Source organism: Adiantum capillus-veneris, chromosome 28 (assembly GCF_014529385.1).
Source record: "Adiantum capillus-veneris isolate H3 chromosome 28, ASM1452938v2, whole genome shotgun sequence".
NCBI classification, from domain to species: domain Eukaryota; kingdom Viridiplantae; phylum Streptophyta; class Polypodiopsida; order Polypodiales; family Pteridaceae; genus Adiantum; species Adiantum capillus-veneris.
The window spans coordinates 127,694,830-127,718,366 of record NC_140958.1 but is presented as its reverse complement, the minus strand read 5'-3'; the positions used below and the strand labels follow the sequence as shown (position 1 = coordinate 127,718,366).

Here is a 23,537-nt window from a genome sequence, read left to right as displayed (position 1 = left end):
AGATGTGCACGTGACAGGTAGAAGCCGAAGATGCGAGGTCAACAATGAAGGTATCTGCTTCGATGCCCACTGAAGGACAATACTGTAGAAGTGTAGCAAGAGTCTGGGGAATCCCAACCGCCAAGAGGTCTCCCTAAAACGATGCCATCACATGCAGTGTAGAAAACATTTGTACTTTGCCTCGAAGAAAAGGTGCTACTCCAAATAGGTTCCAAACTGATTGTGAAAATTACTCCTGAGATAGACCCATCGGTTGTAAAACGAGTGCCAAAAAAGCAAGAAGCCACAACCCAGCATGGCCCAAAGATTAATCCACAAAAACTTAAGAAAGGCTAGACTAAGCAATTTGCAATGCAAATGTCCTCCATAACAAGGAAAGAAAGACTTAGTGGTCTACGTTGTAGAGGCTACTATCTACAACAATAGTCATTGAGAGACTGTATTGGACAACCACTAGATGGTGTCTTTCCGGTGCACCTTCATCTCCTACCACCATATATTCAAACTCTCAAAGTGTTCACTTTAGCACATAATAATGTTGTTCGTGCTAACACATCAATGTTCATTGCCACTTTGTTCACGATTACATCCAGGATAGTCGTATCAACTTGGAGTATTGTCCTACCATTGACAATCTTGCAGATCTTCTCACCAAGCCTTTATCTCGACCTAGACTAGATTATCTTCTCTAGCAATGTGGAGTTGGACTACCCGTCTGGCATAGAAGAGGAGAAAGTGTTTGAGATATGCTATCACCAGATGGTGACGTCCTAGGTTGGACAGCATGGTAGTATAGCCAGATTGGCCCTGCATGTGCATTTTAGTCCATTCTCATTGTAGTGGACCTTTTACTAGTCAATTGACCCATTTTTGTCTCATTTCTAGTGCCATGGCTCATTTATTGGTTGGGCGGCCTCCTCTTAGACCCAAATTTGATCCCAAATAGGGCGCCCCATTTTTACACACCTTTAGTTCAACTTAAAAGTATAAAGGTGCCCCTTGCCCTCTCATTCTATAAGCATTCTCTTAGTTACTGCGTTACCTCTCTCTCTCTCTCTCTCTCTCTCTCTCTCTCTCTCTCTCTCTCTCTCTCTCTCTCTCTCTCTCTAGAGAGAGAGAGAGAGAGAGAGAGTCTAGAGACAGATTACAAATTTCTTTTCACTAGATATGGGACAGCCAGAGGAGCAATCATCACTGCAGAGCTCAGCCCACACTCATTCGACCACTACCTGCACTCTCATCGAACGAGCACTAGAGCTACGGAGATCCAGACGGCCACGATTGAGGAGAGGGACTACACAGCATCGACGGACACTACAACAGAGGATTCAAGCCATACTCTCTCGACATCCAAAGTGCAGATGAGGTTGGATTCTAGAAGTAGTATCTTTGTTCTAGTTCTTTTGTACCCAGACGTGGTATTAGATTCACCATTTTGTAACAGATTGGTCTCATAGGTCATTATGGCCTTTTGAAGACGTTAATATAACATTTCATTTCTCTCTTCTCAAGGGCACCAAATTATGGATAAGCGAAGCCTTGACCCCCGCTTAACTCAAAGTTAAGAAACAAGAACTCCAAAAAGTTCAAGAAGCACGAGCAATTGGCAAATGGGCCATCTACCGAGGCAGCAAGGCCATCATCGAGGAATTTCGGGCCCCAAAAGCTCCCAAGCCACATTCCCCTTCTCTCCCCACCTAAATGACATTTGTCACAATTTTGTTGTATCCACATTAGTCATGATTCTCCATGTATCCCTCAAGTAAGAGGCCCAACCATGTATGTTTTTTCGGTCCCATAGGTCATATCTGACCTCCGAGGACGATAATGAAATCTATTTATCTATCTATCTATCTATGTCACTCTTTAAGGTCTCTGGGGATAGTTTCCTACGACGTTAAAATACTCTTCTTCTTCTTCTTCTTCTTCTTCTTCTAAAACTCTCTCTCTCTCTCTCTCTCTCTCTCTCTCTCTCTCTCTCTCTCTCTCTCTCTCTCTCTCTCTCTCTCTCTCTCTCTCTTCATTTCCTTCCTCTTCTTGTGAATTTTCAATAAGCTGAAAAAACCTTCGGTATTTGTTAATTGAAGGCTAATTTTCTTTTCTTTTTTTAAAATTTGGGGGAGAGGGGGTGGAAAGAGCAAAAAGGACTAAGAAAATTATAGTTAATTACCTGCTTTCTTTGCAGCTCGAAAAAGTAGCTCTTCAATCAGATACTGCGCAGGATCTCCATCAGGGTAGTTTTCCATGAACCATTCAACTTGAGAAACAACTTCTTCGTTGCTCAAATACTGATACAACCCATCCGAGGACAGGACCAAGAATCGATCATTGGGCCCTAGGGAATGGTGGTGAATGGCAGGTATGCAAGTAACATATGGAGCTGTACCCACATAATCAACACGAAACATCTCGAGAAGGGCATCATTCCACCTAGGCTGCATAATACCAGGACAAGTTACTTAAGATAAAATATGCTGCAAACTTGACACATACACATTAGCAGTTTATCCTACCGATTTCAAGAAGCCAGCACCGAAGGCTCTGGTTACTTTCAACTGTCCCTTGACACGCTCATTGAAAATCGATTTCTCATCATCAGGGTGCTCTGACTTTATGCGAAGAACTTCCTGGAAAACAGCAGCGCAGTATTAACACTCGTTGAAGAGTCGCATGTTAAAACTAGATTGACAATGTGAAACAGAGAAACTGCTTTCTGAATACACAAAACCTGGACACAGTACATATCTTGTTTTAAGAAAACCGTATCTTTATTATTTAACTTGAGGGCAAAGACCCCAAGATAAAAGTACAAACAGTAGCTGATTATGATATACGTGTAATCCAAAAACCTTACAACATTCACCAAGAATGCTTCTTAATAATAAGCCTCTTGGATCTTCTTGCATTTACAACTTTATCAAGCTGACATGCATTGACAGGGGAAAAGCTCTCCTCATATTGTGCTATAAAAGTAGCTAGAGAAATCTCATCTCTATCACTATCACAAAACGGCATACAACCATCTGCAACTCCATCACTCTGGAGAAATGGGTGGCACTGCAGCTGAAGTAGACGAATATCTGGAGGTAGGAACCAAGATGAGGGATCCCTACGCATAAATACTTGTGTAGAACAAGGAGCTTATGTCTGCCTCTGGACTCTACGCCTCTTTGTTTTGCTTCTCTCTTCTCCACCAAGACTTGCATGCCTGACCACGACCATTAAAGCTGTTAACTTTACAGCATCACTCTTTATATAGATGATTGTGAGATGCGTAGTCAGGAGTGCATGCCTGACCACGACCATTAAAGCTGTTAAATTTACAGCATCACTCTTTATATAGATGATTGTGAGATGCGTAGTCAGGAGTGCCTGCATTTTTGTACAATCTGGCAGCAGTACCACGTAGCCTACGACTTTTGATAGTCAATCACTTCTCCTCCAACCAATCCCATGGAAGCAATGATGAAGATTTGTGACGGGAAAAATTAACCATTGTTCCTCTCACTCCGCTGCTTCCTTCCTTTCTTGGAGCAAGAGTAGTTAGATGCAGAGACAACAAAGGAGCCAAAGCACCGAGGCGCAGTGCTTAACAGCCTCCTCCACATCGCAATGCTTGGAAAACCAGGCAGTGCACAATCTTGTTGCTTCAATGTCCTATCAACCCAAAATATCCTCCAAGCTAGACTACCAAATACTTGCAACTACCATAGCTGAGGCTACTAAGAACGCACATGGGTTACAGAACTTATATATACCTTCATAAGTTCAGAATAGTCTGAACTCACGAAGTATAAGAGGGAATAAAGCACTCATAAAACTATAAAAGCAAGGGACACAAGAAAAGAAAAGAAAAAAAAAAAACTAATCACTATATTTGCTACGAAACAAAACTAGATAAAACAAAACATTATTAACTTAAAAAATGTTTTTAGAAAAGGCATGCGCAAAATAAGTTGACATAGCTTACTTGGCTAAAACTTAAAACAAGTACTTAACTTTAAACAAAAAAGGATAAGACATCTTAAAAACTTAATCCTAGAAATCAAACTTCACACAACAACTTCTAAAGGAACAAATGCTTAAGTCCTAACGTAAGCTAAATACGAAATCGAAAAATGAATACTACTACAAACCTACGAAAAAGAGGCTGCAAATAACCAAAAAAGTACAAAGATCCAAATTTGACAATATGTGACCTCAACTTCGCTGCTTGTCCAAACAAGAAGAATAAGATTAACACCTTTATCATGCATACTTTGGACAACACCTATGACAGAACTTAAGGTATCCATTTCCGAACTCCAGGTAACTTTCATTGGACCTTGAAGTTGTGCTACCCCTATATAAAGGAACCTTGGGGCAGCCCTAGCGCCCTCATTCTGGAGGAGACAAGAGGGGCATTATGGAACTTTCGCGCCCACAGCCTTGGACATTTCTTGAGTAGCCATCGCCCCTCAATTTTAGCCATTACTTTTCAAACATGACGCATTTCTGCTGCATCTACAATGCCATCCAATCTTTCTCTCTTTACCCCATCCCTATGGCCTATCCTAGGTAAATCATTTGCCTAAGATCTTTCTTCATAATCTTGTTGGCCATACCTGGAACCTTCAAAAAGTCACCCCCACCCCGTAGCAGCCAAGCCTGCCTTTTAGCAGATCCATCCTTCCCTTGTCACATCTCGTGCCCCCAATATTGAAAAAGGCCCCATCAACTCCCATACTGGTGGCAATCAGATCCCACATTACGAAGACAAAGATCAGCCTCAAAGGTGCCTCTTCAGTGACGAATTACGATGGTTCGTTGCCATCCGAAGTAGATCCCCATAGTCATCAACCATCAGTGTGTCTCGCCAATCCTCCCGCGTTGGGGCAGCATAGGCTTTTCGGTTACCTTCGTTGACATTGGCATCGCTATAGCCATCCATCCGATCTATGAGCATCCCTTCAGCTTGCATAATTGGTCCACACCAACCAAGTTGCAGCAACACAGGTAATTCTTTACCAATAACCGACAAGTTGATCCACAGAGCAACCCTCGCCCATGTGCCTCCTCCACAGCTCATCTCCCTAAAACTCACCCTTGATATACCACAGGGTTATTACTAGCAATTAGCACTTTGCACAAGAGATAAATACCAATCTCCAACTAGAGCTTGAGAGAGAGGGACATATATGTGTAGAGATATAGCATAATAGATGCGTAGAAACATGGATAACTTGAAAGACAGAGAGAGAATATTGAGTGGCACACCATTGATGCGAAACGGCCAGGCCCCTTCACAGGAATTTGTTTTTTCCTCTAGAAAATTACAAGCGCATAGGCTGAAAATTCAGCATGGAATCACCGCAAGTTCCACTTCATAAGATCACTTCGGTAACACCTCCTCCAATGCCTTCCTCGCATAATCTTCATTGAGAAAGACACGCAGCATGGAGAGAGAGAGAGAGAGAGAGAGAGAGAGAGAGAGAGAGAGAGAGAGAGTATATCTTAAGGCATATAGAGAGGTAGCATGTGGAGGGAAATGGTGATAGTAGTGTAGAGGCTTCTTGGGCTGAGATATATAGAGTAATTTCAGCAATGAGGTGATTCCCTAAAATAAGGGAAAAGGGGCAGTTTCTATAGATGAACTTGCCTCCTAAATAAGGAGGTGAGGTGTTAGCATTATCACAAGCGTCTTGCCTTTTGTAAAAAGAAAAAAGTAAATTGTCTTTTTGTCTTTGACAAGTGTCCTTACACATATAAAAAGTGTCTTGACACTAGTTTTTCTTTAATGCTCTTGACTAGAAGCTTGTAGAACATTCTAGAATCTTCTAGAACACGGCAGAAAATTGATAACAAAAATCAATATGGGAATCAAATGAAAGCTCTTTTCAAGTAGAATACATATTGCTCAAGCATTTTCAAAACAGCACTCAATCCAAGTCATCATGCATGTTTTATTGTATGTGTGCCTAAGGTAGATTCCATCCATTCCATACACTTGTATCCATCTATATCTGTCTTCCCAAAAGGGTAAGAGGATATAATCCTTCATGCTTTTTAAGCATGTCAATGGCCATTCATACTTCCCCACTTAGGAATAAAAGTATGTCTAATCGATCATGGTTCCGTAAACACTAGAACACATGTCCAATTATGTCATTTTTCCATCGGAAAGACAACATATGTAATCTTTCATAAATTTCTTTGAATCATATTGTAACAAAAGGGCACTACGTGCCAATCGAAAAGAACAGATGAAACAAACTTTAAGCACTTCAAAACAAAGAGAGAGAGAGAGAGAGAGAGAGAGAGAGAGAGAGAGAGCAGGACACACAAGACGCGGAGTAGCGGAGTTCCACCCCAAGAGAGCACAGGCCCCAAACGATGGCGCCCCTCTCAAAATTTCTTTATATTGCGTCAACACAGTATAGTATTAGTAGCTCTGCTCTGCATCTACTCCTGCAAGAATGCCACAGAGAGAGAGAGAGAGAGAGAGAGAGAGAGAGAGAGAGAGCCCACCCTTCATATTTAAAGGCCCATGGCCATTCCAAAAGCAGTGCATGAAAAGCTACAAGTCTAAAAGCATCTGGTCTCCAAAAGCTACTAGCACAAATATAGAAATTCGGTACAATGCCACATCAGCATTTGCGGAATGTCCGTATAGCAACCACATCATCATCTTTTACGCAAGGCATGGTGTGTGTGTGTCTGTGTGCGCATCCTTGCTTTATTTACTTGGGCCCCTTCGGACGGGGTGCCATAAGTTGGGAGGACTTTTAATAATTAGGCCTCTCGACAAGGAACTGTAAGTCGGTGAGAACTTCTTCTTCTGTTGCTTCTAGAGTTTAGGCCCCTCAGCCGGAATCTGCAGGTTGGCTAGGGTTAGGCTCGAAGACCCCTATCCCCCTAGATCTTCGTGGCTTGGAACGTCAGCACTTTGTGACATCCCCCCCCCCCCCCTCCCCTTCTTGAAAGAAGAGTAATTGTCCGCGATTACAGTATATCTGCAAAAAAACTCAAGTTAGATCAAAAATACCCGAGAATCATTGAGTTTTCTCATTCCATATCGAAGCTCTTGATATCTTAGCGTAGCAAAATTGGCATCACACCTCGACCACGCCGATCTATGACAGGTGTCTTGATGCACTAAAATTACATATCCAACCAATCTCACCCAATTAAGAATATTCAGTGACTGACACATCACAATGCAACACAAATGCTCACATATGCATGTTACAAAATGCAACAAACACCGCCGCTGAGCACTCCCCCTAGACAAACGGTCTTAGGCATGAAGCTACTCAACAACTACCTCCTCCCTCCCCCCACAAATAACCTAAAAAGGTATGTGCCATGAGCTTAGACGATTGATACAACTAAACGCTCCCTAGACACCCGGTCTGCGTCATTCAGAGGTTTTCCAACATCCAACGGACCGCTCCCAGACATCGGGAGAGTCCAGTAATTCTCAAATCGGCAATAAGACAAGTTTCAAACAGATACAATCTATTTCAAACAAATTTCAAACAAGATCGCCAAACAATTTCTCAAACAGGTTCTCAAACAAAGCTTCAAACATGTCGCAATCAAACTTAAAAAGCATTCTCGGTGTCAATCGAGCTCGAAAAGACGACTAGCTTTCCATCCTAAGACCTGCACCAAAATTAGGGTTAGTTTCTTTTCATAAGTTTGTAGCCGACCCCAACATAGTCCATAAGCTCTCCAATGGTCGAAACTCGTTTGGACAGATAGTGTCCCTGTAATGGTGACGGCAGTCCAATTATATAGCAATCACAATGGGCCTCCAAGGTTATCAACTCAATGAGAGACACCTAATGAGAGATATCGAGAAATCTCAAGTTGTAATTTGCTAGGGTTTCTATGACAAGCATTTCAGGATACCCTACTATGCGAGAAGCTGCACTCCAAAGGAAGATGTCAAATGGCATGTAACTTCGGGCAAAAAAGTTCTTGAAAGCTTGCCTGAGCAATTCCCCATGGTGTAGGTGTTGTCAAATTGTTGCAAAAACTATAAAAAATTTATCAAATCTTTCTTTCCCCCAAAGAGAAAAAAAATTCATGTGAAATCTGGAAGCAACATCTTGCTCTGTCGGCTCTTTGGAAGGATCGCTATGCTTTCAGAAAAGCACACGACTAAAGCTCTGATACCACTGTAACGGAAAGGCACCACATGCCAACAGAAAAGAACAGACGAAACAAACTTTAAGCACTTCAAAACTGAACTGAGAGAGAGAGAGAGAGAGCATGACACACGAGACATGGACCCCAAGAGAGCATTGGCCCCAAACGATGGTGCACATTTCGGTATTTCTTTATATTGCCTCAACACGCTACAAAACCAGTGGCTTTGCTCTACGTATGCTTTCGCAAGAATGCCACAAAGAGAGAGCCCACCCTTCATATTTAAAGGCCCATGGCCATTCCAAAAGTAGTATATGAAAAGCAACGAGTCTAAAAGCATCTGGTCTCCAAAAGCTACCATCTCAAATTTAGAAATTCCGTACAATTGCCAAGACAACAGCCAACACGATTTGCAGAAGTCCGTATAGTGCCATGTCAACATGTCAGTGGAAATCACGGGCCATCCATACAGTGCCAACGTGATTTGCAAAATCTTCGTACAACAACCACGTCATCATCCTTTACACAAGGCATAGAGTGTGTATGTGTGTGCTTGCTTTATTTACTTGGGCCCCATCGGATGCAGTGCCATAAGTCGGGAGGACTTTTAATAACTAGGCATGTCGACGAGGAACTGTAAGTTGGTGAGAACTTCTATGTTCTGTTGCTTCTAGGGTTTAGGCCCCTCGGCCGGAATCTACAGGTTGGCTAGGGTTAGGCTCGTAGAGCCCTAATCGTCTTGGTGTTCAATGGCTTGACACGTCAACAGTTTGTGACACATATACACAAGTTGATGACATACCTTCCCCACTAAATTTTAATTGTCCTCACCAGAAAGGCTTTCACATAAGGGTTTAGTACTTTTGCATAATCTTTCAAATTATCTACATCCATTCATTTGGCTTCAAGGGCCAAATAATTCTTAAACCTCACCAAGCATTTCTTGATAATCTTGCTTTTGGTCCTTCTCTTTGTGAAAGACAATCTGTTTGGTAGCAGGACTTCAACGGAGCTTCCATGATAGGAGAGGATGGTTCTTCTCCGTGGTAGGGCTTCGTTAAACTCACATGAAAAGCATCATGAATTTCCCAATGAGGAGGCGATTCAAGTCAAACTACTACGTCATTGATCATTTTTTATCTTGAAGGTTCCATAATACTTGTTTGAGAGCTTGATGAATTGGCTCTCTCTACCCTTCTTCTTTGGGCGTTTCTTCTCAAGTTTGAGAAGTACCCATTGTCCTTCTTTGTAGTTTGCTTCCCGTCTTTGTTTGTCGGAAACTTTCTTTTGCTTAGCTTGAGACTTCGCTATGGCTTGACTTGATTGAGCATCTAATCCATATCTTCAACAAATCTATCTGCTACAAAAATTTGTTCTTTGATTTGCATAATAGGCAATAGGTGTGGTTGCCTATAGATCACTTCAGAAGGTGCTTTTATTGTAGAAGAATGTATAGTATTGCTATATGCAAACTCAAGAAGAGGTAGGTACCTTTCCCAAGTGATCTTCAGCTCAGCATAAAAGCACTTCAAAGATCCAAGATTTGAAGATTGACATTTTCACTTTGTCCATCAATTTGAGGATAATAAGAAGAAGAGAAATTTAGCCTAGTGCCGACATTTTCAAAGAGGGATCTCCAAAATAGGCTTCTCATTCTAGGATCCCTGTCTCCCACTATAGACTTTGGAAGCCCATGGTGCTTGAATACTTGAGAGAGAGAAATGGTTGCCATTTGCTCTGCTCCCACTGTCTTCTTTGCTAGAACGAAGTATGCAATCTTCCAAAATCTATCCACAATGGTCCATATAGCATCATTTTCCTTTTGGCTCTTTGGAAAACCTACAATAAAATCCATTGCAATGCTTTCCCATGACATGTGTGGTATAGGCAATGGCTGCAATAAGCCTTGTGATCAAACTTTACCTTTTGACATATGATACTTTTGTCAAACAAATGCATCAATGTCCTTCCATAAGGTTGGCCAATAGAAATATCTTTCAATCATTTGACTGGTTGGAAGAATATGTTAGATTTACACCAGTCTGCTGCTTCAGACAAGTCTAGGGCACTTCCTTGTACGGCTAGTGTCTCCGGGCTGGCCACCCATAGTCTAGGTTGTACCTTGTCCGACCGCCCGAGTTTGGGGCAAGCAGCCCACTTGAGCCTAGGCGCTCACCTTGGGCACTCCTATATATGGAGTCAGGGGGGTACCCATTTCATATAGTCTGACATCCGGTTGTATTGGTCTCTTGCTATGGTAGTCAGTGGGGGGTTAATCGCCCCCTTTCCCCATCTCTAGCGTTTTGTGTCTACTCTCTCTCTCTCTCTCTCTCTCTCTCTCTCTCTCTCTCTCTCTCTCTCTCTCACGCTTCCACACACGTGCACTCTCACATGGTATCATAGCCAGCGTTTTCTGCAGATCTGCCAGTGTTTTGCAAAAACCAGGCACGCAATGGAATCTGGCGTTTTTCTATCGTAGAGGATCCCACCTCCACCTGCGTTGTTGCTCCCACACCTGGTGATCACCTTTTGGCAGCCACCACTGGCCCTTTTGGGCATTTTCGTCGCCGGAAAACCCCTCCCTACAACCTGCGTTTTCAGCCAGATCTGCGTTTTTGGGAAACAGCAGCGTTTTCAGCAAAGGTGGACAGCACTCCTCTATAGATCTTGCTCTCTTACCCGGCTTGGCATCTGGTGCCTTGCCGGCATGATTCCTCTTCATCTGCTACAGTTTTCAGCCATAAACACCTGCTGTTTTCTCTGTTTTCAGCCTATCAGAGGTTGCGACTTTGACTCCCCACCCTCCCCAGACCCTCTGCACCGCTCCTAACCATGCCAGAAGCGTACGAGCACGCTGAAAATCGCTGGACAGCAGCGTTTTTATCACCTCACAGTTGTGTTTTTGGGTGGACAGCAGACAATTGGCTTGTGTTTTTCACACAGGATGAAGTTACCTCCTGCAAGGACACCATCCGGTGGTGGTCCATGCGGTCTCTCAATGACTGCTGCAGTACACGGTATCTTCGACATCAGCTTGATCATCTATGGGCGTATGATCCTTGGGAGATCCATTCATTCCAACCATCATTTGGCGGTTGCGCACTCCAAAGGGTGTGGTGACTTGTGGTTTGCTATGGACACACCTATACACTTATCAGAGGAGTTCACACGAGATATGGCCATGCTCATGGCAAATGGGATTCCGACATTCCCAGAGAAGACACCACCATCTTGGGTGGACAGACACTTACCACTTCATCTCGACACGTCACATCACTTGCTTACACAGGAGCATCTAGATGGACTTAGGGAGAGGATCTTGGATCTCTTCTTGGACACGTTCATTGCTTGGATCTACAGACTAGAGTGGGACTTCAATTCTTTAGACTCTCTTGGAGAGTTTACCCGCGAGATGCGAGCGATCGGGCATCCCGCGACTACATCCGGAGTCACCCAGAGCCTGGCTTGGATGGTAGTGCAGTTGCTCTTCTACACTCCTGATCATTTGGATTGCTACCTTCAGAGTTACTTGCACTCACCCTCGATAACCTTACAACAGGCTTATCCCCTGACCTGGGCAATAGGCCACTCCCAGCTCATTCACATTGAGAGCCACACCGAGATGCGGTTTGGTGGCGTTGTTGGCGCGGATTCTATTTTGGTTGACACCGGAGGATTGGAGGCAAGAGATACAGGCAAGACGACTCAAACAGATTGGTCTGGCCTTTCCTCTTCTCAGAGGACCTTCACAACGCATACTTCTCAGTCTGGCTTCCCTTCTTCACACAAGATGATCACGGTGCAGACAACTTGGTCTGACCACACCTCTTCTTAGAGACCCTTCACAACGCACACTGTTGAGTTTGGCTTTCCCCTCGTCTTGGATTACCCTACCTACTGACAGGACACCATCCGATGGTCCATGCGGTCAATTGGCGACTATTGCGGCTTACAGTAGCTTCTACAGTGCAGATTGCTTAGTCTAGCTTTCCTTGTTTCAGAGGACATTTACGGCCCAGAGTGCTACATCTATCCTTCCTGGAGTTTTACACGAAGCTTAGCCACCTCGCCACACCGGGTTGCAGGTTCATGCATTGTCAGGCTTCCGATCATTTTCATACGGTTCCTAGGCTTCCTCATTTTCTCCATACATTTTGACTACAGACACCACAGATCCTATTGGAAAGGACACTTTCATGCCTATTGACACTTCTTTTACAACAAGGAGTTGTTTTCACACTCAGTTCGGGACCTTCACATAGTATCTTCACCTTGTATCGGTGGAGTACAACAGTTTGCTACACTGCTCGTGACGGCACTTTACCATGAAGATCTCTTGATAGTTCGAACACCCCAAATTGCTACTACACTCGCGGAGTTCGCCAGAGTATTGTCCTTAAGTGGCCATCGCGATTCGCAACGGACATCTTCATCATTTGCCTCATCTTCGGCTTCATGCGGTTTACTCACCTTCCCATCTCTGGCGTTTTGTGTCTACTCTCTCTCTCTCTCTCTCTCTCTCTCTCTCTCTCTCTCTCTCTCTCTCATATTGAGTAAGGCATCTTAATGTCTCCTTGTTGCAAGCAATACCATGCTTGAGCAAAGTCTTATCTTTGCTATATAAATCACCCATGGCTGTGAAATCAGTGTGATATCCAATAATGATGGCTCCAACTTGACACCTTCTTGACAAAGCATTGGCCACTATGTTGTCTTTACCTTCATGTTTTCAAGAGAGAAATGAAACATAGATAAGAAATTTGCCCACCGCATTTGCATAGGTGGCAGATTTTTCTATGTGAGGAAGTACTTTAAGCTTTGGTGAATGGTTTTGACCACAAAAGTAGTGCCCAAACGATAGTGCTTCTATATGGTCAATGCATGAACACAACAAGCAATTCCTTTCGATAGGTGGAGTAATTCTTCTATCTCCCCATCCCACAACTTTCTACTCTCATAAGCAATCAATCTTCTATCCTGCATCAAGAAAGCACCAATACCTACATCTAAAGCATCACAATATATTACAAGATTGTTCTTTAAATCGAGAAGATGAAGAACAATATTTTCTTTCTTCAAGGCTCGATAATCCATGCACATATGGAAAGATCCATCCTTCTTTGCACAAAAAAAACCGGTGACCAATAAGGAGAATGGCTAGGTCGCACCATGCCTAACAATTCATTTACTTGCTTCATGATTTCTTCGCATTGTGAGGCATTCACACGATAAGCAGCTTGGTTGAGAGTTGACACTCGGAATAACGCCTTCTAGGTGGAAGCTTATCTAGAATAGATTCACTAAAACAATCACAAAATTCATATGTTTAAACTTTAACATTTTGATCAATTTCAAATTCAATTTCGTTTACAAACCAAGTAACTGCAAATAGAGCTTTTCATTGCTTTCTTGATTTGTACATGACCAACAAGAGAAATGGGGTTACCTTGAACCCTGAGTAGGACCTATAAGAAAGTCCACATGATCCAAATATCCCCCAATGTGAATTCGTACTGGGTCCTTCACAAGTGCAACTTGTGCTTTACTGTCCAAAGAGAGTGTCAACAATTGTTAGCATACCTTTGTCTTTATTAGTGAGGCCAATAGATTTGGCGGCTTCCTCAGAGATGAAATTATGAGTTGATCTAGTGTCAATCATAACTACAGCAGGTAGATCTCTCAGCTTTCCAAAAGCTTTCCATGGTTGCCTTTCTTTAGCATCAGTACTGCATTCAAGAACTTGGATGTCTATAATGGTAGCAACCTTAGGTTTGGTTGGCTCCTCTACATTTTTCTTGTTACCATTGTTACCATCTTCTTTTTGCGCTCCCATGCCAAGTGTCCTTTGCCGCCGCATTTGAAACACCTGCTTTTTGGAGTCATCTCTCCATTTCTTCCTTTCACAACTTCTTGCTAGTATTTCTTGTTTGGATTAATCTTTAGAACTTGATGGTTTAGAAGATGCTAAAGGCTTCTTTCCTTGATTCTCATCAGTCTCCGCTCATTCATTTGTTGAAGATTTTTTTCTCTTCAGCATCCACTTCATAAAATGCAATTCTAACTCCATGCAAACCTTCAAAGTTTCCTTTTTTGAGACATGCATAAGAGGCTTCAAAAGTGGATATAGGCTACCTTCAAACTTACGAATAACATCGTTGTCACTTACACTGATAGATTGGGCAGCCTCGAGAGATGTATCCCAAAAGCGGTCAATATACCCTTGTACATTGTCCTCTTTCTGATCCACCTTATCCGAATCTGTGTGCACATCCTTCTTGAAATCCAGAGGCAAAAATTGAGATGTAAACATCTCCTTAAATACCTCCCAAGTTTTACGATCTATGTTCCTCGTTACATGTGTTACATACCAATTACTAGCAACTTCTTTAAGATATAAAGATACATGATGAAGTATAGACCCTTCAGAGAAGTTATGATTCTTGAAGACTAAATCAAGTTCTCTAATGAACGAAAGCGCCTTTGCAATGTCCATGCCCTTCCTATCGAAGGAAGGAGGTTTCACATTCTTGCCTCTTAGCTTGCAGGTTTCTTTCTTTCTTTTCTCATTACTCTTCTTTCAAGAAGAGGGGATGTCACAAACTGTTGACGAGTCAAGTCACTGAAGACCCTAGCCAACCTGCAGATCTCGACAGAGGGACCTAAACCCTCGAAGCAGCAGAAAAAGAAGTTCTCACCAACTTACAGTTCCTCACCGAGTGGGCCAAGCATTTAAAGAGTTCCCAATAGTTAAGTCCTTCCGACTTATGGGACCCCGTCTGATGGGGCCCAAATTAAAGCAAAGACACACACAATCTTTGCATAGCCGCTGGTGACGTTGCATGACTATACAGACATTCCACAAATCACGCTAGCAGGATGACATGCCATCTGTAATACAATCCCACAAAATGCACTGACAGCTTGCTGACGTGGCAGTATGGATTTATGTGAAAATTGCTCGTTGTTTTTGCGCTAGCTTTTGGAGGTCACATGTCTTTAAATGAGGGCTCACTCTCTGGCATCTTACCACGTGGAAGGTGCAAAGGGTGTCTCCAAAATTGTGACGAGTTGAAGCAATATAAAGAAATACCGAAAGGGGCGCCAGGGTTTGGGGCTAGTGCTCTCTTGGGGTGAAACTCTCCCACTCCGTGTGTCGTGCATCTCTTTTAGTTCAGTTGTTATTGAAGTGCATAAAAGTTTTTTCCGTCTGTTTTTTTCCCTTGAACGTGGTGCCTTCCCGTTACAAATGACCTAGGGAGTGGGCTTAAAGATCAAATACTCAAGGTATAGGCTATAAACTTTTTTTTTAAAGGCTAGACCATGTTTATATAAGTACAACCGCATAAATGTATACCGTATACCTGTACCGTACAGGAAGTCATACGCCATTGGGAAATTCCAAGGGTGATTCTATGCTGAATTTACAACCTAAACACTTGTAATTTTTTAGAGGAATACACAAATTTCTGTGAAGGGACACAACCATTCCAGGTGAACAGTGTGTCACTCTCAATCTTCTCTCTCTAGTCTCTCTCTTTGTCTTTCAAATTATCCATGTCTACGCATCTATTATGCTATATCTTCACACATATATGTCCCTCTCTCTCAAACTCTAGTTGGAGATTGGTATTTATTTCTTGTGCAAAGTGCTAATTGGCAATAATAAGCTTGTTATGTATCAAGGGCGAGTTTCATTGGTATCAGAGCGGAGTTACCTTCCTTACCATCCGCGTAATTAAAGGCAGTCTTGGATTTAAAGACTTTTGTTGCCGAAAGATGTCAAGCCATAGAGAGAGATCAAGGTCAACAACACATTATAGTCGTTCCAAAGATTCCTCTTCCTCGAAAAGAGAATTCTCCTTCAAGAGTAGCAACCATGAGAAATCAACGAGTGGACATAGAGAAAAGACTCCATCATCATCTCATGCTCACAGCCATAGAGAAGATGGATTGACAAAGAAGCTTCTTCAACGTATGAAAGAGATGGAGAATTTGCTGTCAGATCCTGATGTGCAATTTGTGGTAGCTAGGAAGGCAATCACAAATTCAAAAGTATCTCACTTCATAAATTTTTTAAAAAATTCTGTTTTTGGAGACCCAGACTCTAAAGTCCTTACAAATGGTCCCTCATTTATAAAAGTTAAATTTTAGTCTCTTAGCATATAGCTTACTCAATGCTTAGCCCATCGTTCTATACTCCAAGTAAAGATTTAGTTTAGCATAATGCTCATGAAATACCAAGGCGAGAACAATGAGCATAATCCTCTAAGTCTTCTTTTACAGAAGGGCATCAATTAAAAAGAAAATACCACAACACCCTGTTTCATATTTGAGCGGCTTCATCGTGATCTGTTGGAGAGCTTAAAAGCATACCAAGCGTAAAACAAGACACTAATACAGCTCCTTTCTTGAATACAGCGTGAATCCCAATACCCAATTAAAGTTGACCATGTTGATACTTACAAGGCAAACACTTGCAAAGAAAGTAAAGAAAAGCAAACTTACATACACATACATTTTAACAATCTTTGACAATTCTCACCACAATCACCATTCTCAAAATCAATAGATTACCAAAAGATTTAATTTGTAGTTCCACCTGCCTTCTGTGACTTGTACACACACACACACACAAACAACAGCAGGTGATCAGTTTTCGTACCTCGTCAACATTGGTGCTGTGATCAGCAGTGAGCTGCAGTGCCCTCAAGAAGAGGCTCACAGCAGGAGGGCCAGTACTAGAGCAAGTGTGTGAAGACTCAAAGGTTTCCAACTCGCTAGGAGTCTCTTCCATGATACGTTCAAGCTCCTGCCGTAGTTGTGTATCTCTAAGTCCAATTCTTTCATCATCAGATGCTAATGATGGAGTAAGACATCTGGTGCTAGAAGTGCACGATTTGGGATCGTTCTTTGCTTGAGCTAAAATGGCCCTGCTGTCCCCCACGTTCATCACATACACATCTTCTCCTTTCATAAGCATGACCAAGACACAAGAGCCCATCAATAAAAGCTCTGGCATTTCCTTCATTGATTGATCAGCCATCTGCAAAAACATTCTCTCTGTCGATGCTAGGGCACTTGAGAGAGCTCTCAAGACACCTGAATGATCAATGCCTCTATTCCTATGTTGCCTGCTAGTGTCTAGATATTGAGCCTCTTCAAACTTCTTGCCTCTAGCTTTGAGATCCTGTTCCACCTCATGGATAGGCGCACATTGCTTGCTCTGCCCCTTTTTATCACAAGAAGACTTTCTCCGCCTAAAGTCTGGCACAGACCGTCGAAACCAAATTTTTCTCCTCTTTCCAGAAGCTGCTATATTTCCTTTATTGGGCAAGCTGGGGTCTTCTCTAGTTTTAATTTCTGACTCACAGCATTCCAGGTGTTGTGACATACGACCCAAAGGTCCGAATTGCTTGGATGAGCCATCAGTTGAATCTCGGTGGCATTGATCCACATCACAAGAACTTCCTTGTCTACTAAGTCTTGCATTACCATTGTTTTCACTAAAATCATCCTCCAAGCAAGTATGTGGGTTCCTGGTCAGGTAATTTTCAGCCATATATGAGCTATAATTTGGCTGAGTCCTTTGAAGATCGCATGTAGACCCAGAATGAGCATCTTCCTGAACCTGTGAAGCTGGGAAAGAAAAACTCTCATTTGTTTTCTTGCAAAAACCTGAATTTTGTAAATGTTGCCCATTGCACTCATCTTTTTTTACATTTCCCTCCTCTTTGATATTAGATGGCGGTTCGTTTGTGTCCCATAGAAGGCCCCTCAACTCCTTGTAGACTTCCTTATACAAATTGCTTAGCAGAAAGTCCGGTGCATCGGGTCCGCTGAAACCATCATAAATCCCAACAAACAGCCACCCATGCTCATCAGACAGAACAACATGCATCCTGTCCTCGCCTGCCTTGCCCTGTGCCCATTGCAGATTGTGGTTTTCATGCGATTCTGAACTCGATGAAGTGTAGCCAGAGTCCAAAGGGAAGTCATGATGACTACACCCATCTCTGGCTGACTCTTTCCCAAGGCCCCGGAGAAGCCTCATGGGTGCCGTGAGCGACCTTTGTGTCTTGATCAAAGACAAACTTGTCTTTGAGAGGCTTCTGGAGAGAGCCTTCTTGACTGGGTAGCCTAAGTTCTTGACCAGATGTGCTAAGGACCTTCTCCTCCTTCGAAAGTAGGCAGCATAGTAGGAGGAGCTTGTCAGTGGGGCCGAAAAAAGACTACGATCACTGGCCTCGATGGGGGCTGACACACAACCTCGTTCCAGAGGGCCAGATAAAAATGCTCGTTCTAGCGGGCCCGACAGAAACCCTCTTTCAATTGGGCCAGAGAGAAAACCCCTGTCCAGTGGCTGCCCTGACAAGGACCCTGTGATCGGTCCTGACTGCGAAAGCCCTCTAGGAACAGGCTGCAGAGGAAGGGAGTTAAATGATGCAGTACCTTCAAATGCAGCCGCACGATCATACGACACATTTGCAAAGGAGCTGAACTGCTCAAGAGATGTGATGGTACGTGGGGTGGATGTGTTTGCACTCACAGACGCACCTGATATCGCTTTGAAAGAGGTCTCGAGCGCAGTCCGCATGCGGTTGTGGTCATGACAACATGTGCCATTGTCTGCATACATGGAGCTGGGCCGAGGCCCTTCATAACTGAGGTTGCCAACGCTGCCATCGATGTCAGAATGCGAAGGTGATGGAGCAGAAATGGGTCGAACATAACAGAAGGAGTGGCCTAGTCCCTCGTCGAAGGGCTCTGACAAGAAGACGCCGACCTTGTCATGGTGATCATGAGGTGCAAAGCAGCCAACCATGCGGGACATGTTGCCCCCCATTGCATCCTTTCAGCTCCTTCTGTTCTCTACTCGTAGCTCATCAAGGGTGGAAACAGCTCTGTCGAGTGGGTGCAGCGGCAGCAAGGAAGAAGCAAGGGTTGGAACTTCTTCAAAGCTCTCCTTCTGGGGCGCCCAGAAGGGGAGGGGGAAGCAGAGCTGTCCCTGCTTCAGCCTCCTTTTCCTTTGAGCAGAGGGGAAGAGTGCGTGTTTGGGTGTGTGGGTGTGTGTGTGTGTGTGTTTTGGGGTGGGGTGGGTTGGGTGGGGTGGGGTGGGCGGGAGAGAGAGAGTGTGTGTGTGTGTGTGTGTGAGTTTGCGTCCGCGTGTGCGTGTGTTTGGGGGGAGCGGGCGCTTTCTGTGTGATGAGAGATGTCTGCCTGTTTCGCAGAAGCGAGATTGCAGGGCACCCTGCCGACGTGGCATACCACGTGGCAAGCCTTTGATGACAGTCAAAGTCCACGTCGGACGAGCATGTATGAAATGTTTTCCACGTCTATTAAAAAGGTTGACTATTGCTTCACCCATCCTTTCTTTGGGCCCACGAATATATCGACAAGCTTGACCTGCCTTTCAAACTCGCTCTCTTTCAAGTTTCACCCCACCATTCGTAGAACGCACTTAAAGGTACCCCTTATAAAGCTGGAAAATGGTAAGACAAAAAAAAGTCTCGAAGCTCTGAAAAGGGCCCCCTTCCTCACTTCACACTCCATACTCCTCTTGGTGCTTCCAAGTTCCAATATAGGCCTAGTTCAAACGATGCCGGAGGCAGCCTTCCCCTCTCCCGCTCTACCATTTCACAAGAGCCAGTTGTAGAGACTTTCTCGGGGTGAAGAAGTAGCCAATCATATGCTTTCAACTGCAAAGCTAATATTGGTGATGAGAATCATAAAACAGGCTCACCACGCTTCATGCTAATAGGGAAGGTGAAAGTCTTGACTTACTTAGGTGGGGCTCGCTAGGTTTCATGGTGGGTCTGAAAAAGGCAATACTTTTTTCATCCAATGGTTGAATGACATACATAAGTGACGCACCTTGCACCTATTCCATTCTTTGTCTCCGCCTCGTCTCGACCCAGCCATTAATCCCCTCACAAACTTTTTTTTTTTGGACACACAGCAAGAAAATCAATAGCTTTTAACTCTCAAGCCACCTTTCTAAGGTGCCCCCCCCCCCCCCCCCCCCCCCCCCTCCCCTTTGCTAAAGGCACCTTTGGAGAGCCCTTGAACAAAATGACCATCTGCCCATGCAATGAGCGTGCATCTCTGTCGAAATCTTTATGGTGCTCACTTGTGCCATCCCCTTGTTGTCCTTCTCTATGGTGTTCACTTGCAACTTCACCAAGGGTTTACGAGATCCTCTTGACCTACGAAATTTCAACTAGCTCATAGATTTGCAAATGGCCCTCCCCTTGGCAAAGGGCCCTCCAGAGTGGAGATGTGAGAGCACTCTGAGGGTCGGTCCCCCACTCTTAGGTTGTTGGGCAAGGCTAAACGAAGTTGAAGATGAAACCTAGCCAAACATCACTCTAAGTTCAGAAATTTGTGAAAAAGGAGACCGCTACTAATCTGCACAAAGTTATGGGTGCAAAATGCGAGTTTCAAATCCTCACACTCAGCCAAATAATTTTTGGCTTGCCAGTGGCAAATGCCTTAGCATTCGTTTTGTTTTCTTAGCTCAAGAGATAAGGTCATCGTGACTTCAAGAGTTGTGTGGGTTATTATGGATTTTATTTCTTCCCCCAAGTAAAAGTCATCATCAAATGCTAAATCAAGTTATCTCAAGTAAACGAGATGTCCCTTTCTTATTACCTTTTAAGCATAGAAATGTGCTCATTAAACTTATTTGGAAGATCTTCAAAGGTTTAATACATTTGAAAAGATGTGTCGGTGAGGGGATTTGGAATGTTGGATTCTAAACAAATATCTCTTTGACACCTACTTGTTTATGGGGTAGTGGCATTAGTGTCTCCACTTGGAAAGAGTTTCCAAAGGGTTTTCTTACAAACTTTCTCCAAGATAAGGTACAAAAACCTCACATGCTCCTTCTCCTTGAGTTGAGATCACTCCCTATTGGCATTACGGATACGGAGAGAGTTGTTAAGTACATGATGAAGATGCACCAAATCTCACACACCGACTTATTTTTTGTAGCAAATCGTGCACATCTCGTGCGAATCGAAACGAACATCCTTATGGACGCACAGGGACCGCCTTTGAACTCATGACCCAGGTCACGGAAGAACAAAGACTCAACCAACCAAGCTAGCTGCTTTGAACACCACACCGACTTCTTAAAAATTTTGTGGATGAGAAGTAACCGTTGGAAAGAAGTGTGCATATTTTACATGTAGTTGGTGGAATGTGATAGATTCCATAGAATATTTCATCCCAACATCATAGTCTAGATGCCACATGAATATCCAATGCATACAGCATCGTCATGGTCTTTTAAGAAACTTCTAGATCCCTCTACCAAGCTCTAGCCATAGATATTTGCACATAGCAAAAAGGTGGCATGCATTGCTATTTTCCCTAGCTATTGAAATTTCATTGTTATTCTCTCTCACACACACTCTTGTCGTCGTTGCACCCTAATTATCCCATTTGTGTGTCATACACAAGGGATTATGGTATGTGTTAAAAAACCCTAATCACTTATGATACGATTAGCATCCTTAAGTGATATTTAATCCCATCCTTTGGCATCGGGCCCATTTCTACTCATTTTGGTTTGAGCAAGCCTCATTGCAACTTTCATCAAGCCTATTTTACTCAATCTTTAAACCATTTTTTATTTAGCTTGGTCTCATTAAGCACCATCCTTGAACCTAATAAGAAGAGCTAAAATTTGCCCATTTGCCTAGTTAAAAATCCATCGGATCTTTAATGGAGCCTATCTTTCTATCTTATTTGCCATCATTTAAGTTATTAAGAGCTACATTTGTTCTAGCCTATCCTTAGCTCTACGTCAATTAGTGCCTTTATTGAGATCTTACTGTCATGTTATCACTCTAACTCTATTTCCCTTTATGTTTTCATTGAGTCTAATTCCCTACTGAGACTCATAATCACTTTTTTATTACGCTACTTAAAAGTTGTCTCTTTAGTATACCACAATTGTAAAATGTATTTCATTGATTAATGTCAATATCATAAGAACTTGTCACAGTTCTAGCCCATCAAAACCGACATCACTCTAAACAATGCCACCAATCCATTTAAGTGAGCCTCAAAGCAAGTATCGTAATTTAACGCTCTTTATGTGATCAGTTTATCATCATGGATCAAAATAATGTTGACATGTATTGGTTTTTAACCAAGGAAGATAAATTGAATGATTTGAATTACTCCAATTGGATTTTGATGTTAAAAAATGTCCTAATATTCCAAAAGTTATGGGGTATAGTCATCAGGTGGTAGTGAGCCTAGCCTCCTACCCATTGACCATGAACCGCAACCCAAGAGTGGCACCGAGTTTGCTAGGTGGGAAGCCCGCAATGTCTCGCCCTCTCAAAGGTCGCGCTCACCTTAAAATAGGCTATCATTCCCTACATTAGGTTGCGCCTTAGAATCTATGTGCCAAGTTAAAAATCAATCTAAAATACCATAATTAAGGCACAAATTAAAGTTAGAAAACATGCAAGAAGGTCAACCAATGACCAATTATCTTACAAAATTGTAAGACCATATGAAGAAATTGCTTAACATTGATGAAAAAATCATAAAGAAAGACATGATAAGTTACATTCTTAATTCACTCCCTAGATTATATCATAAGTTACATTCTCACTTCATTCGATGGATTATATCACAATTTTCATACATCACTTAACCTTATTCTAAAAATTGGTGCTAGCCTCACCTTCCAAGAGAATGGTTTGCTTCTCCAAGAAGATCAAACCCACAAAAATATCAGCCAATGTGACTCCCACGCTTTTGATAGTCTCTATAAGGCTAAAGGGAAGTCTTGCTAACAACAAAAGTCATCATAGTCATCAGACTTACACTCACAAACCAAGTTTGATATCCACCAAATTATATCAATAACACCAAGACACTCCACTACTCGGGGATAACAGAGACATATTTTGCACACATCACAATAGACATGGTCCTCATTTCAATGAATTTCGCTTACGAGCATGTACCAACAGAGATGGCACAAAGAATTGGGTATGACTACGTCAACTAGCTAACTCTTCACTTGGATCAAGTGAAGAAAACAAACAATGTACATGATTCATTTACCATCCTTGTTTGTAACTATGTTCCAATCCATGAAAATTTCCTAAATGTTGTTGTATCATCACCCCAAAAAAAGGGTGCATTGTGCCAACAATTACTCCTACCCTATGAAAGGTGTTGGAAATATTATAATCCCCACTGTAAATGGAGGTCAAATTACCCTCCAAAATGTGTCCTATGTAATGGGTCATCAAGAGAAACCTACTCTTTGTATCGTTCATAGCACTTTGCATGCTTTGAAGTTGGATTCAAAGACTGTAATTTTGTTGTAAGAGCTTCCAAAATGGGCAATATGATTATCTTGTTAGGTACTCTTCACC

General features: G+C 42.8%; 1 protein-coding gene across 1 annotated transcript in view; it reads right to left on the bottom strand.

The window, feature by feature from the left end:
• LOC147421284 (putative protein phosphatase 2C 4) overlaps positions 1-19,245 on the bottom strand; it is a 38,530-nt gene extending 19,285 nt beyond the window's left edge. The window contains exons 1-3 of the mRNA XM_086504352.1: positions 16,796-19,245; positions 2,514-2,627; positions 2,171-2,435 (exon numbers count right to left, since the gene is read on the bottom strand). Of these exons, the coding sequence (XP_086360478.1) occupies positions 2,171-2,435; positions 2,514-2,627; positions 16,796-18,976 (2,560 nt within the window). The 5' untranslated portion in view covers positions 18,977-19,245. The remainder of the gene's footprint in view (positions 1-2,170; positions 2,436-2,513; positions 2,628-16,795) is intronic.
• Positions 19,246-23,537: the final 4,292 nt, after the last annotated feature.